Source organism: Rhipicephalus sanguineus, chromosome 1, assembly GCF_013339695.2.
Source record: "Rhipicephalus sanguineus isolate Rsan-2018 chromosome 1, BIME_Rsan_1.4, whole genome shotgun sequence".
Taxonomy (NCBI): Eukaryota; Metazoa; Arthropoda; class Arachnida; order Ixodida; family Ixodidae; genus Rhipicephalus; species Rhipicephalus sanguineus.
Window position 1 is genome coordinate 201,842,709 of NC_051176.1, and position 14,224 is coordinate 201,856,932.

The window sequence follows — 14,224 nt, forward strand, 5'->3', positions numbered from 1 at the left end:
TGCATATGTGACAGGACTAGCATGTTAAAAAAAAAGTTAACATTGCTAGAGACAGGGCAATACTTCGGGAGGTAGTTCGACTTGTTCAAAGGTTTGACAGTAGACCACACCACAGAATCAAGTGCACACAGCTAACAGCTGCACTGTGACGATGGTAAGTAATGTTATTTCACTGTAAAGTTTGTCATTCAGATGGCACTTGTAATCAGAAAGTGGTCATGGCCTAACATAATCATAGCAGTAGTGCTCAAGGAGGTACCCACACAAATTTTGACGGTGAGATAACCTGCGAGACAGATTTGTGTGGTCACACATGCATCTACAAAATATCAACAGAAAATATAGCCCAGAGCATATTTAAGATCAGTTTTAAAGTGTATTTTAAATACAATTTTAAATCAGTTTTGAAGTGCGAAATGGAGCACCTTGTGACATGAACATCCACTTAGACTTAATGTAAACTACCAACAACACCTATGTTACGAGTTTGTGCTGGCTGCCATGCTCCTTACGTGTGCTCTGTGCCACATTTGACAAGGAACTGTTTTGTGCAGTTACATGGCCAGCTGTGCTTCCAATAAAGACTCCCTGGTCCTGCCTTTATCAGCACACTCTGAAACCGGAACTGTGGCTAGGTACTATAAAAATGTCTCTAAATAATTAACCACGTGCAAACGAGGTTTCTAGCCATGATAAAGGGTCATTAGCTACTTATTGGAAAAAAAAAGGAAAACAAGATACAATATGTTTGTGTCGGTGCTCCATCAAACGTGGTGGCAGTGACTATGCACATGTCTGAATAATAACAAGCTTAAAAGCTTCAAAGGTTCCTATGTCTGAATACAGCTTTCAAAACAAAGTACCAGATTGAGTCACTGGCTGCTCTGAAGCCATGCAGTCGCTGTGTAAACCTTTGCAATAATATTGTTCTTTATGCCCTTTTTCAAGAGTTTCAGCACACATTACTGACTAATCTGTAAAGATTTTATACAATCTATATTTGCACCTACTGGATCTGTTAACCTTATGTGAATGAATTATGTTTGTACCATTAAATGTAAGGCAATTAAACATTTTCTGCCTTCACATTATTAACATGCTTCATACCTACTTTGAGATTCTGAACTTCATAATTTTGATATTTCTGCATACTTTCAACACCCCAATAATAGCCTCTACCATATTTCCCATATTAGTGCCTAGCCATAATATAACATGAACCCAAACATAATACAAGGGACAATTTCGGGGCCACAAAAAGAAGTAACTGACATACAACAAAAAAGCTGTTTTTTGGTTATATAGGAAGACCTAAAACTTTTGGTTGTAAATTTTATATGCCAAAATCTAGTAATATCTTGTAGCAATGCAGAATATTACAGTATTTCAAAATTTTTTGTTCTGTAGTAACACAGATGTTAGTCTCTTTTTGTCTGTTTATTCAGTCCCACTTGATAGCTGGCACAAATACTTCCATAACTAGCTCTTTCATTACAAGCACTAGCTAAGACAATGGGAGTTAGCTTAAATGTAAGGGGACATAATTACTGAGATATGTTATTACACTTTAAAGCAACATCTACAGCCTGACAATGTTCTTGTTTAAAATTAACTACCTACCGTAAAATTCCGAGCAAGCGACCCCCCCCCCAACTTCAATGGCAATTTCAAATATCCGCGCCGTTAATGAAAAGCGCCCCCCTCCCCCCCACTTTCACCGCTCCACGACAACGCAGACAGGCAACAGTGGCCTGCCACATCCAGTTAACAAAAGAAAGCTTCCGTAGATTTTTCTACAAATATTTTTTTTTTTGTGGTCCTGCTGGCTGCCATGAATCCAATCCAATCCTGCTTTGCACTGCAGCCCGATTGCTCCGTGCCATTTGTTGCTTTGTGTTTGTGGTGAGAGGTCAGCTATGCCTATGCAGCCCTACACCACGGCGGACTTCAAGCGGAATGCTGCGACCTGTTTTTTGCAACTGACTCGGAGGAGTCTTTCGATGGTTTTGAAAGCGATTAAAAGCTACAACAAATCCTGGGCCTAAATAAAGTTCTGTAATAAAATTTTAATCCATGCGCACTGCGTTTTTTTTTCTGGCACGAAAATTTTGCCGCCATTTTGAATTTTGGTGCCGTTCCGAGATAGTGCCCCCCCCCCCCACTGTGCCCGCAATTTCGACTTCGTTGGGGGGGGGGGGGGGCTAGCTCGGAATTTTACGGTAATCTGTTATGCACAAAGTAAAGAACATTGCAGGCAAGTTCTAGAAGATGGTAATACAGCAAAAATGTTAATATTTCCAGAATAAAAAGTAACCAACTGTAAAGCATGTAAGATCATGATCAATAAAGCCACCTCCAGAATTGCAGCTGCACCTGTACCAACAGGTAGCTAAACCTCCTGAGTTGCATCAGTTATGCCTATCCAGTATAGATTGGCTGAACTATTCCTAAAACAATGCATACCAACACATACTGACAACCTGGGTGTAGTGTACTCATTCTACATGTATGACAAAGCTTGGTAAAATATACTTCACGGCATACAAAACTGAAAATGTAGTATAAAAGTGCACAAGACAAGTGCACAAGACGAATGGATCATATTGCATGATCAGTATATACACAATGTAATGAAAGCATTATCACATACACTTGCTCATTACACAAGGAAATGACTGCTTCTTCCAATAAAACACTTGTAAGAGCATTACTTCAATTGAACAGAAAATTCAACTATGCCAGAGGGATTCCCATGGCCATGCCTTGAATGCACAAGGGAGAAACAATAAATGGTTAACTGCCTGCCTATTTATTTTCGCTGACAAAATATAATGAAACAGATGTAGCTCCTATTTTATATTTACCAATATCTACGAAAATTGCAAGAGTTGTTGACCTAACTTGTAATCTTTAATACCATCAAATAATCAGTCTAACCTAATTCACAATCTCCCTTTAAGTGTAAAAAACAACTGCCATTAAACACAAGACATTCCACATTATTACAGTGAGCCACCAGCCAAATTGGGACATTAAAGTTATTAATCTTGGTTCCACTACAAAATTGCCTAATTAGGTCAACCTGATGTATTATAAAACAGATCTTTCTTTTCAAATGTAGTTAATAATGCCTTTTATGCATTCCCAGAGGGCCCTCAAGGTGAAGATTTCATTGATGAAAAGTATTTATTGACAAACAAGGCTCCCGTGTGGGAACCAAGACATCGGTAAATATTTTTCCCCTTGGTTGGCGTCCACCAGTGTTTTCACCAATGTTTCACCCTGACAAGACGAGATTTCATCAGACACTTAACCTAAAGGTTTTATCTTTATGTGAAACATCTTTTTCTGAAACTGTCGCTTGCCAACAAAGGTGCGAAGCTGCATATTTAACTATTAGCAACAGATGAACGAGTTTACTATCATGAAGAGAATCATGGATCACATACAGTTTTCATACAACCACCGTTGCAATGAAAAGAGCAACTCGTGCACTGTGCAGTCATCACACGATGTACGAACATCTAAACTTCATGAGGCAGTCAGGTCAATGGTATAAATGTTTACAATGTGCAAAACACACCTCTAGCAAAAATTAAGTCTGTCATTCCTTTCCAAGGATGAACATACGACCAACACCTGAGGTCCTTACTGCCTACAAAAATCAAATATTTGGCAATGGCTGTCTGAATATTTGAGGTCATAGCTTTGTGCTTAGCAAATTGACACTGCTACTTTGCAGGAGTGAAGCTGGGAAGAGCTCATCACTTAGTAAGTGACATAAAAAATTATTCTTTGTTCCTCTAGTTTATGTCAATAACTTCTTGCTTAACAGGAAGACTCTGTGACTGATTTACTGGCGAGTGTGGCAAGCGGATGGGTGCAGCTGATCCAGTTTCCCAATATGCCGCACGTGGTCGCTGACAGCCCTGTGAATACTGTTCTCTGGTCACACGAAGATTCTGAAGAAGCTTTAGCTGAGCTTGACCAAGCTGCTGATAGTCCGTTTTCCGAAACAACAGCTTCTTCGAGTGGCTGTCATGTCGTGTTAACATGGTGCCAAATCCCAAGGCAGCCACTCTCTTAAGGAAAAGGGAAGCAAGTTGTGTGGGGTAACGTGGCTTCCCAGGGACATTTGGATCAGTGACCGAGACATACTTCATCTGTGCCACTAGTGTTGGTGTGAGCAGAGTCTTCCCACATATTAGCAGACGCCTAATTTTATAGTGAAATTTGTCCACAAACTCCTCTTCTGAGTCCGGGATAATAGAACTGTAGGAAATAAAGGATTCTTGTGGTTCTGGCAGTGAGATATGAGAGCCACTGAGCTCACTGTCGCATGCTGGAGACTGAACAATCGACACAGAAAGTTCACGAGGAATCGGAACAGGCACTGGAACTTGCTCATGGTTTGACTGCACCTGTACTTCAGGTGCCACACAGAAAACTGATGAAACAGAAATATTGGGCACTGTTCCATTTGTACAATGCTGAAAGCTGTTACTTTGGTGGGATGTTCTGGGACTCTCAACAGTGTGGAACAACTCATCTCGAAGCGGACAATCTAGAAGGTCAGCTTTAATGCGCAATGTGTGCATCACTATGTCATGTGCTTCCCAAACATGAGCTGCAGGTATTTCATACTCTCGTACGTCAGGCTGAATCGCTGCACTAAGACAACCATCCAAAACATATAGTGCTGCAGCCAACCGAAATATCTGACTAGTGGCAGTCTTGAACAGAGCCACTCGGCAATTCAAACTTAATGACAGCTGCTTGAACTTGGACATCAGTTGCGGAAGAACACACCTTGCTTCCTCTGACAACTTGTACATAACTGGTAAGCAGTGTGCTTCTGCAATAGACAGCAGTAAGGCTTTCAACCTGTTTACCTCTACGTCTGCAACCTGTTCATATGAAGTGACCAGGTCCAGTGACCTTTCATGACCACAAGCAAGGAGAATATTAGGCCACATACATTCCTGAAATTCCAAGTTTTCATTAAGCTTTGAAGACAGGACAGAATGAAAAGTATATGGATCTGTGATGCAGCAAAGATTAAAGCGCACTTCACTCAAGAAAGGTACATCAGAAGTGACTGGACACCACAGCACAGGTACACCCAAAGCAAGTCTTTCAAACTTTCCTTTCCCAACAGATGAATAAACAGATTTCACTTGCTCGAAAGATGCATGTGCACCTAAAATAGGACCAACCTGCGGCAGTGTCAGCAACCTGGTGAGGCTAGTACATGACGCTTCATCTACTACAACAGGCTTTGCTGCAATGTCCCTGGAACGCAGCTCTGAGTGCAAGTCACAAAGGAGCTTTTGTAAAGTCCAGACAAAATTGTGACAACTGTGTTCCCTTGGCACCAAGACAGCAGACCACAGCACAGGATTTTCTTGCCAACCAGATGACAGACAAATTTTTGTTGATGATGAAAGGCCCATAAGGTGGGATGTAGCTGTAACAAGACACAGGAGTAAAGTGTCCTCTGCTATGCCATGCTTGATGGCACAGTTGGCGAGAAACTCGTGAAGATGCAGCGAGACAATGTTGTTGGCGGGAAATGGGATAGATTGGAGTCTCTTGAAGCAGACTTCAAACTGCTGGGTGTTCAGGTGGTACTGCTGGCATTTGACCGCGCCTGATGGGAAAGGGAGAAATTGAAAAAAAAAAGAGAGAGAGTAGGGGTAAGAATAAAGTTGCAGCACCCTCCCATCTGAACACAACAAAGTCGACAAAAGCTTGAAACGTAACAAAAGACACGTTTACATCAAAAGCATCACAAAAACAGTCTGTAACATGCTCAAAACAGCAGCGCTCGAATAAATTTTTTTTAAATTCTCTCTCTCTTTTTTTTTTTCAAGCTCTCCCTCGTGCGACTAAACCAATAGCGCCGTATGTACTGCTAGTGCGATTCACTTGAATGGTGACCCATTTGTAAGAGCAAAATACTTAATACGCAAATACCGTCAAGGTATTTGTAACGTATTCGCAGTGGAGAACGAGCGATGGGGGGAAAATTCGCATCTGCCGAAGCGGTGCACCTAGCAGAGCCGACAATCGCTCAGCTTCATGCGGAGGAAGTAATAATTCCACTCACCTTGCAATTCTTTCCGTTCCTTTCTGTGTGCTTGCAAAAGCTCGTCGTGAGACAGTCGCATTTGGCCGCTCTCCGCCATGGTTCCGTGCTCTGAATCCAATGACTGTACTAAAAGGACTCGAGCAAAGCAAAGCGGACCTCTCAAGACAAGACAGATTCGTACCAGTAAGCAGTCTAGAGTCGCCACAATGTCCGCAGTCGCCCTTCGTGCACGATATTTCTTCTGACGGCTTCTGGCGCAGAGGGCATGTGGCCGCACGGGAGCTTTCAGCGACACATCAACAATGCGAGTCGGTACTACCCGAAATATCTGTGGTATCAGCCAACACACACTGCAAAGTACTTACTACGTACTACTCTGCCCTGCGCGATGTTGGCGGCCACGGTAGTCCCCGCGAAACTTTAATGCTGCGGGTTCGCGGCCGCTGATGCCGAGGCGGCCGAAGCTGGTGCGCGCTCCCACAGGCCACCAGCCACCACAGCACAGCTCCCACCTTTCCCGCTTGGCCCCGCTAGCGCCGCCTATGCTAGAATATGCCGACTACGGTTGAAACGACGGCGCCCGCTTTAACGCAGCAAAACCCTCCTTAAACTAGTAAACGCCAGTAAATGTGTTGTCCAGCTTCCAAAGAGCTTGCCAGATGGTTTTATCTCTGTAGGGCGGGCTTCTGACACTGCTATTGCTGCTATGCAACCCCTGGCGCCGGCGCGGCACACGACACGCGGTCGCGCTGTGTCCGCCCGCCGTGCGGTGCGGTTTCCTTTAGCGGCTCCAGAAGCTTGCTCATTGAGGGCTTCTCCATTTCTCTACAATTCTCTGTGGCACAGCAACGAATTATGAATATCTTATCAGACGCTGTCTGCTACGTTAGTACGACCTGAGCCAAAAGTCGACATTTCCCATAGGAATATATGTCCATCCAGCCAGGATCCAATTGAGCGTGCCCCAATCAGCATGATCAGCACACAAATGGGACGTCTCATAACAGACTGATACTTCGGGTTACCAGAAAGACAAGCCATCCACTAAATAGGGAGCTTTAAGACATGTGTAAGTTTCATAAGTTAGTCAACATCGCGTTGCAGGACGTCCCAGTTGGGAATATCACCAAGCTTTGCCCTCTGCTAGGACTAGCTAGGTTTTCCCTATTATTAATATTGTATATATATATATATATATATATATATATATATATATATATATATATATATATATATATATATATATATATATGTATGTGTGTGTGTGTGTGTGTGTGTGTGTGTGTGTGTGTGTGTGTGTGTGTGTGTGTGTGTGTGTGTGTGTGTGCGCGCGGTGAACTTACGCGTTGTGTTTTGACTGTTTGCTTTTGGGGGACAAAGGGGGTCTTCAAGGCTTGAGCTTGTCATGGCGCGGGGCAGGCGAAAATTTGGGGGTAAGGGGTGCCACGGGGGCCACCGCCCCTGTATCTATACTGCAGAACTAGAGTAGAAACCTTGCTGATATATGTTCCCGTTTTTTGTTGTTTGATTTCTCGGTGTTCGCAACCGCGAATACAAAAATATCTAGCGGATCCCACGCACTGTGGGAATCGATAGATGTAATGCAAAGCAGTCAGCGAGGAGCTGCATCCCACGAAACACAAAGCCTCTAAAAAACTTCTCGAAACGGCTACAAACGGCTGTAGACGTCTTGGTCTACGAGATGACCTAAAATAGACATTTTTTTATAATTGCGCCTCAAATGTGCTTGCATACTGTTTATTAGTATTTTCAACAGCTACGGCTATATAGTCTATTTTGCCAAACAAGTTCATAACGTCTACTTCGAGACGTTTTGTCTGTAAGTGCGAGTGCACAACGATCGACTACCTCAATGATTCTTCGAATGTTTTGTCGAGAAAAGGGCCATATATGCCAAAACGGCATGTCAAAAAAGCGGTGACCGTCGGTTTTACTCGAACTAATGACGCACACAACAAAACCCGCGAAGCTGATTGCACGATTTCACGGTGCGCTGCGTGCTTGCGTGCCTGCGTACGTTTTGCTCTTGTTGTCAGTCGCTGCTGTGCGAGCGTGCTGTAGACGCATCGTTATCTCTTGATATAGTAATACACATCGCGTTGCGGTGTGAATCAATTATTTTGCGGGTTTTGTGTGCGTCATTATGTATACGTGTCCTATCTCGATCGTGCAGCGGCCATTGCGGCGTCGTTGTCGTCGTGCGCTGGCAGCAGCTCGGCGGTCATCGTTTTGAGTTTGGTGTATATAGCGTTGCTAGCTTTTCAGTACGGTTCACTGGCTGTTATCTGGCATCAAGTAACTGTGCTCATGCCGTTTGCCGCATATTTTCCATCAGTGTTTTGTGAAACAAGCTCTGTGTGTTTTCGCCGACGGTACAACAGTGGCCGGATCTACTCTCCACCTTATCGTTCGGATAACGTACTTCTTTCGGTAAGTGATATTAAGTGCGCCTGACTTTTCGTCATTATAATGCTGGAACTTTTTAGCTGTCTTGTACGCATTTAAGACGTTAAACATGACAGTTCTTTGCTCGTAGTTGAATCTTGGTCGAACGCGAAACTATATAAATGGAGGACGCGCCGGTGCGAATCGTAAGCCAGACTGACTCGCCCCAAGCAACATTTTATCCTTGGCAAAATGTCGGCCTGACGTCGCTGGCCAACTGCACTGTCGTTGGCCCAACCTTGGCACCCGATGTAGGGCCGGTCTCGGGGATTGACATTGGCCTCATGTGGGCCTGCGTCGGCACCCAATGTAGGCCCGTCCACTGTGGCCGACGAGGCCGAGTGCATGCCGCTCGCGGGTTGACTAATGCCCGACCTTACATAAGCGTCGATTTACCGACGGCCGTGGGTCGGTTGCGGACGTTTCTCGCTAGTATTGCTCTGCTTTTTTTTTCTTATTTTTTGTGCGTGTTCTAACAAAACGCATCAATTGTTTTTCTGGTGTGTTGATGCGTGTCTTATTCAATGTGAACGGGCAGTTTATAGAGGCGTTTAACTCTATCTGAATTAATTACGGGCAGAGTGCACATGTAAGACGGAATTAAACGCCTCTAACGGTCTGCAAAGAAAGACGTGAATATAAGTTTTCTCTCTTTAGATCTTTATTTTGCACTTGTATAGATGCACTAATTTTCCATGCAACATTGTTCGCACGGAGTGTTTGCATCAGCCCTTGTGCAACGCAACCGTACAGTCCATGTGATCACGGCATGATAACGCTCACATATATAAATATAAAGACGGACGGCATTCCTGTTGGATCGGCTCCCTTCTTTCGGCCACTTCTCGTGCTCTTGGCCCTGTGCGCAGATGCGACGTTTTACCGTCGAGATGTTAGACTTGCATTTTTCTTCTGTCGGGAAAAACTGAAAGAAACAACAATGAATAATACTGTGAGAAAGGTAGACTATTTACTTGACCAGTTGCACAGACATGTCGCGTCTAGAAACTCTATTCACACAACTAAACAAAATAATTTTGTCGCTGCACAAATAAGAAAAACACTGCACTTACAATAAATGCGAGTGTGCTGAAATTCCGAGAAGTGCTTCAAGCTCCACAGCGCACAGACTAGATAATATGTGGAGAGAGGATGGATCGAAGTTTTCGTTGTTGGCTATGTCACTGGAAAGCAAATGGTACAATAAATAGATTAATGAGAACACAATCTTACCTTCAAAGCGGCCGCGGGCCAGTCACATATATTGTGCAGTCGGCATTTACAGCACACCTGCGACCAAATTCAATGTGAAAAGCGATTGCATGAGACTTTCGTAACCAAGCATGCATCTTACCAGAGTTCTTTTCAGTTGGCGAGAGCAGCGCAGCACGCTATTCACACAACAGTCCTTGTTGCAGGGTTCCCTAGAGAAAACGGCAAAATATGTCACGGTCTTACAATAAGATGCCACAAATAAAAAACAAGAAAATCTGACATATTTGCCCGTCAACGAAGTCTTGGGTCCACGGACAAATATAACCGCCGTTCGCCTGAACATTTCTGATCTGCCAGCTAGAAGAGACGACCAGATTGACGCATCACTTGTGCAAATAAAATTTGATTTTGTCGCTAGACAAAACTCACCATGCGATACAGCGAGGAAATAAAATGCCACTTACGAGTTCGCTTCAAATCCTCGGCAATGGGAGAAGGCCGCCTCCAGGATCAAGGCAAACGAAATGCCTCTGAGTGCTTGCCCGTCTCCGTGCAGTGTGTTTCAGCACGTCCTCGCTCGAAAGAGCTACAATTTGGCGGGAACTGACGCATGGAGCTTGCTCCCCTCCCCAGCGCTGTGACAAAGAAAAAAAAAGAAAACGCGAGAGGTGCGGGGTCCGGCGCCCCGCTATGGTAGCCCCGCTGCACGCCCCGCCTCCCTCTTAACACGACGGAGACCGGCACATACCGTTCCTCCTTTCAGGCCTTGTCATTCTTTCTGGGAGAGAGATCTCACCACTTTTTTTTTTTTTTTCGGAGGAACGCACGTGTTGCTTATATCAGCTCTTTCGGGTGAGAAAAAAAATGAGCGGGAAATTTCGACTGAAGCACATGCCTGAACATTTTAGGGCAGCGCTAATGCGTGCAAGAAGCGGATCGAATTTGAATTGAACCGTTTTCGATGTTAACACAAAATATCGTTGGTACTCTAACATTAAAACAAATTAACATGAAAACCATAAACTGAGTATCAAGTAGAAATTTTAAAACTCTTCAGTGTGTGCGGACTATCGAATTCTGGCTCTGCAAGCGACGTATAGCTTATGACCGTAGAAATTATCGTATTTTTACGCTAATTTCGTGTTTATTTGGGCGTAGATGATATTTTGAAATATTCGTATTAACGCATATGGGCTATTCCCGAAGACCGAATCAAGTATGACGATATTCGATTCGATATTCCAAATGTTCAATCTTCGCACACTTCTATATGTAACCATTATATCTGATGTCCTCCCTTTGTCATGCGGCTCGATCAGATCAATCATATATTTATATTCACGACAGTGCTAAAGCGTGAGCACCGTGCTAGCGTTCCAGAAGTGCCGAACTGTTCCACTTGAGCTCATAGACAAGGCGGAGGCGGGGATGATAATTTTCGGTGGACAGTTCAAAATCGTAGATATTTTAATAGAGCCTAGCGCGCTATAGTATCACGATCAAAATTAAATTTCTGCTCGGCACTCGCATTTGTTCCCATTTATTGCTGTTGTTCAACTCAAGTGCTTTGCATCTAATGCATGCAAAGGCGGTACGTTTTCTTGAGCTTCAAGCAGAAACCGTAAACGCTCAGTACACTTGAAAAGCACTCATGTCGTACCACTGTACATTGAGCATATAAGTGCTTCATCATTAGAGGTAGGGCTTGATCGGTACTCATGACAATGCGGCAGAGGATTCTCGGCGGCCCGATCGCTAAAGGTTGCGAAGTTTCTTGCGAAACAGGTGAAAAACTTCGACATTTAAATTCCGCCCCTAACCAACTCCGTAATTGTACCTTTTCCTAGTCAAATACTTAACGTGCACATCAGAAATATTCGGCTGGATTCGGGAATGCTGAGGCACAGCAAACATAACTTTAGTGCTGGGGTTATTGATTGGAGCAGAACTGCAAATGCGACATCATTCTTAGACAGATGGACATTTAATAAGCTGCAAGAACGCCAGATTTTAAGATCACTTGGCAATTCAGCTTTTCATATAATCAGTTAGAGCTTTCGCGCCCCTGAAACACGCAGCTGAAGTTTTCCAGCAAGGTTGTACAGTCCGCGAGATCTCTATTTCGCACGTTTCGTGTGACGAAATTAATATTTTTTGGGGCTCGCTATAAAGCAGCCAAAACCTTTCCGATGGGAGAAAGATTGAATTAATTCATTTTCAATAAAGTTTATTACTAATAGATGGTGTAATGTACGTGGTCGGTTACAATCAACGTGCCATTCGCGAACTATTTCAGTCAATTCTATACCGCAGCCCAATGGACCATTGTAAAGCCACATTAAAGATAAATTCGTGTGATTGCACTTTCTTATCCGTTATGTACTTCCTGGTGGCAAACACATTGATCTCCAGAGTGTTCAAATCTTGCGATTTCTCAAGGTTATAAAAATATTTTAACGATATGTCTCCAAACGAATAATTCTTCACAACGCCGACGAATTCCAACTTCCCTATTGAGTCAATGCATGCGCTCATCATTATGGCCATCGCATGTCTAATCAGCATCCGAATAATAGCTTAACTTCAGTCAGTTCAGAGCAAAACTCGATGTTATTCCTTAGCCGGAAGTTTCCCTTACGTCTGTGGTTGACGGTCATTGCTGTTTTCCTTGTTTGACCTAAGGACGTCATCGCGTTTGTAGCTGCACTACATGACTTATTCCTCAACATACTGCCCGAACGCGCTCGCGCTTGTTAGCTCGAAACCTAAATGTTGAATTTCAAAGTAAATTGACCGGTGTTCAACTTGTCACTCGATCAGAGACGAATACTTTTCACCACGTCGCGTTATTTTGCTCTGCTTTCGATAACAACGGCGTTAGATTGATGAGCTCTGCTGACAAATCCTCATCACTCTATGCAGCCGGTGTAAGGCTGGACAAATATATAAATCAATCTAACGGTGTCGAGCAGTGCACCTGGTCCCATGTGGTGCGTCGGCAAGGGACTTGATAATTAAGCTCTCATATGTGTAGAAACGTACTGTACGCTCACGTTGCGCAGACAGTCAGCCACACACATCGTCAACGGCACGTGAAGCGTCTACTATTAGCAATGTAATTTTATTACTTTTTTTCGTTTTACATGCGAGGCACCGTCGACGGCAGATTACCGCGAGGCACTAGCTATGCATTTGTCTAATTCGTCTTGAAATATAAAGCTACAGCGTCCATAGAATCATAGAAATATAAAGCTACAGCGTCCAGTTTTAAGCACGTGTTGCTCCTATGGATAATTATTATTCTGTGAAATAACGGAACTAGCAAACATTTTATTAACATTGATCCAACAGAACAGCAGTGTGCGTTGCGCGTTACCCGCCGCAAATGCTCCATTATATGCGATTCTTTTATACGTATGAGTAAGAAGATTAGACAAATCCGCGGAATGTTTCTCATGCATTTCCATGCATCATATTCGCTCGCTTATCTTTTTGTTTAGTATTTTCAAGACGTATAAAACGACCACAATGCGACTTCTGAGTGGCATTATTTCATATCTTGAGGCAGTGATATCCTAATTGTGCAGTATTTTAACTTCTTTATAATGTAGGTTACGGTGTACCTGCTTTGTCTTTTATTAAAAACAAGGGTTCATTTTTATTTGAAATGCTGTGCTAAAAGGATGAATGTCACAAACATATACAAGGCGACCTCTCACAAAGTGATGGGATAACAGAAACTTTTCAAATAGGCATATCGGGGAATATACCCGTCGTAACTGTATAGTTCCCTGGTTTCAGCCAGAGCTTATTATCTGTGGGAGGTAAAGGTGTAACTACATTGCACAATAAAAAAAAAGATAAATTCGCTTTAACTTAATTGAAAATTTGTTGCTACCTAGACGTACACGCGTAAATTTTGACAAACGCAAGTCTTTAGCGGTGTTGTTTCGGACGTGTCCCATTTTCTTATCTTGGCGGCAAAAAGCACTGCTGGGCACTGACGGCGGGCCTGCAGATGTGCGGCTTCTTCGAAAGAGGAGGCGGCTCCACGCTGAGAAAGAAAACCGCAGAACAGCGGAAAGAAAGAAGTTTCCCTCTCCCCACCGGGACCTGCCGGGGCGCGGGCCGCCGTAGCGCATGTTTTTTTGCTTCTTTTTTTAAATGTGCTCGTTTTATTTTTCACAGCACGAGTCTTCAGTGGATTGCCATTGCTATGTGTTCGTTCTAACAATCATGAAAGAATATTTCTTGTTCGTGTATTGGTACTAAAATCTTACATTGCGGCCACGCCTTCTGATGAGTTTTTTTCACATAGCATATATGGTATTTCCGCTTGCCTGACTTATCCGTCAGCGAAAGATAAGAACTTTTACTCATTACATTGCGCAAATTACATAATAAAGGACTAGCTGTTAGAACTAAACACTGTGTCTCTCTATCCACAGACTG

The 14,224-nt window shown here is 43.4% G+C and overlaps 1 protein-coding gene across 2 annotated transcripts in view; it reads right to left on the bottom strand.

The window, feature by feature from the left end:
• LOC119405552 (deubiquitinase OTUD6B) overlaps window positions 1-6,645 on the bottom strand; it is a 67,947-nt gene extending 61,302 nt beyond the window's left edge. Inside the window, exons 1-2 of one of the 2 annotated variants that reach the window (XM_037672389.2) lie at window positions 6,110-6,645; window positions 446-5,650 (exon numbers count right to left, since the gene is read on the bottom strand). In XM_037672389.2, the coding sequence (XP_037528317.1) occupies window positions 3,804-5,650; window positions 6,110-6,188 (1,926 nt within the window). In that variant the 5' untranslated portion in view covers window positions 6,189-6,645 and the 3' untranslated portion in view covers window positions 446-3,803. Of the gene's footprint in view, window positions 1-445; window positions 5,651-6,109 lie in introns of those variants that run through there. The other variant, XM_037672396.2, reaches the window with a different exon arrangement.
• Between the last annotated feature and the right edge of the window lie 7,579 nt (window positions 6,646-14,224).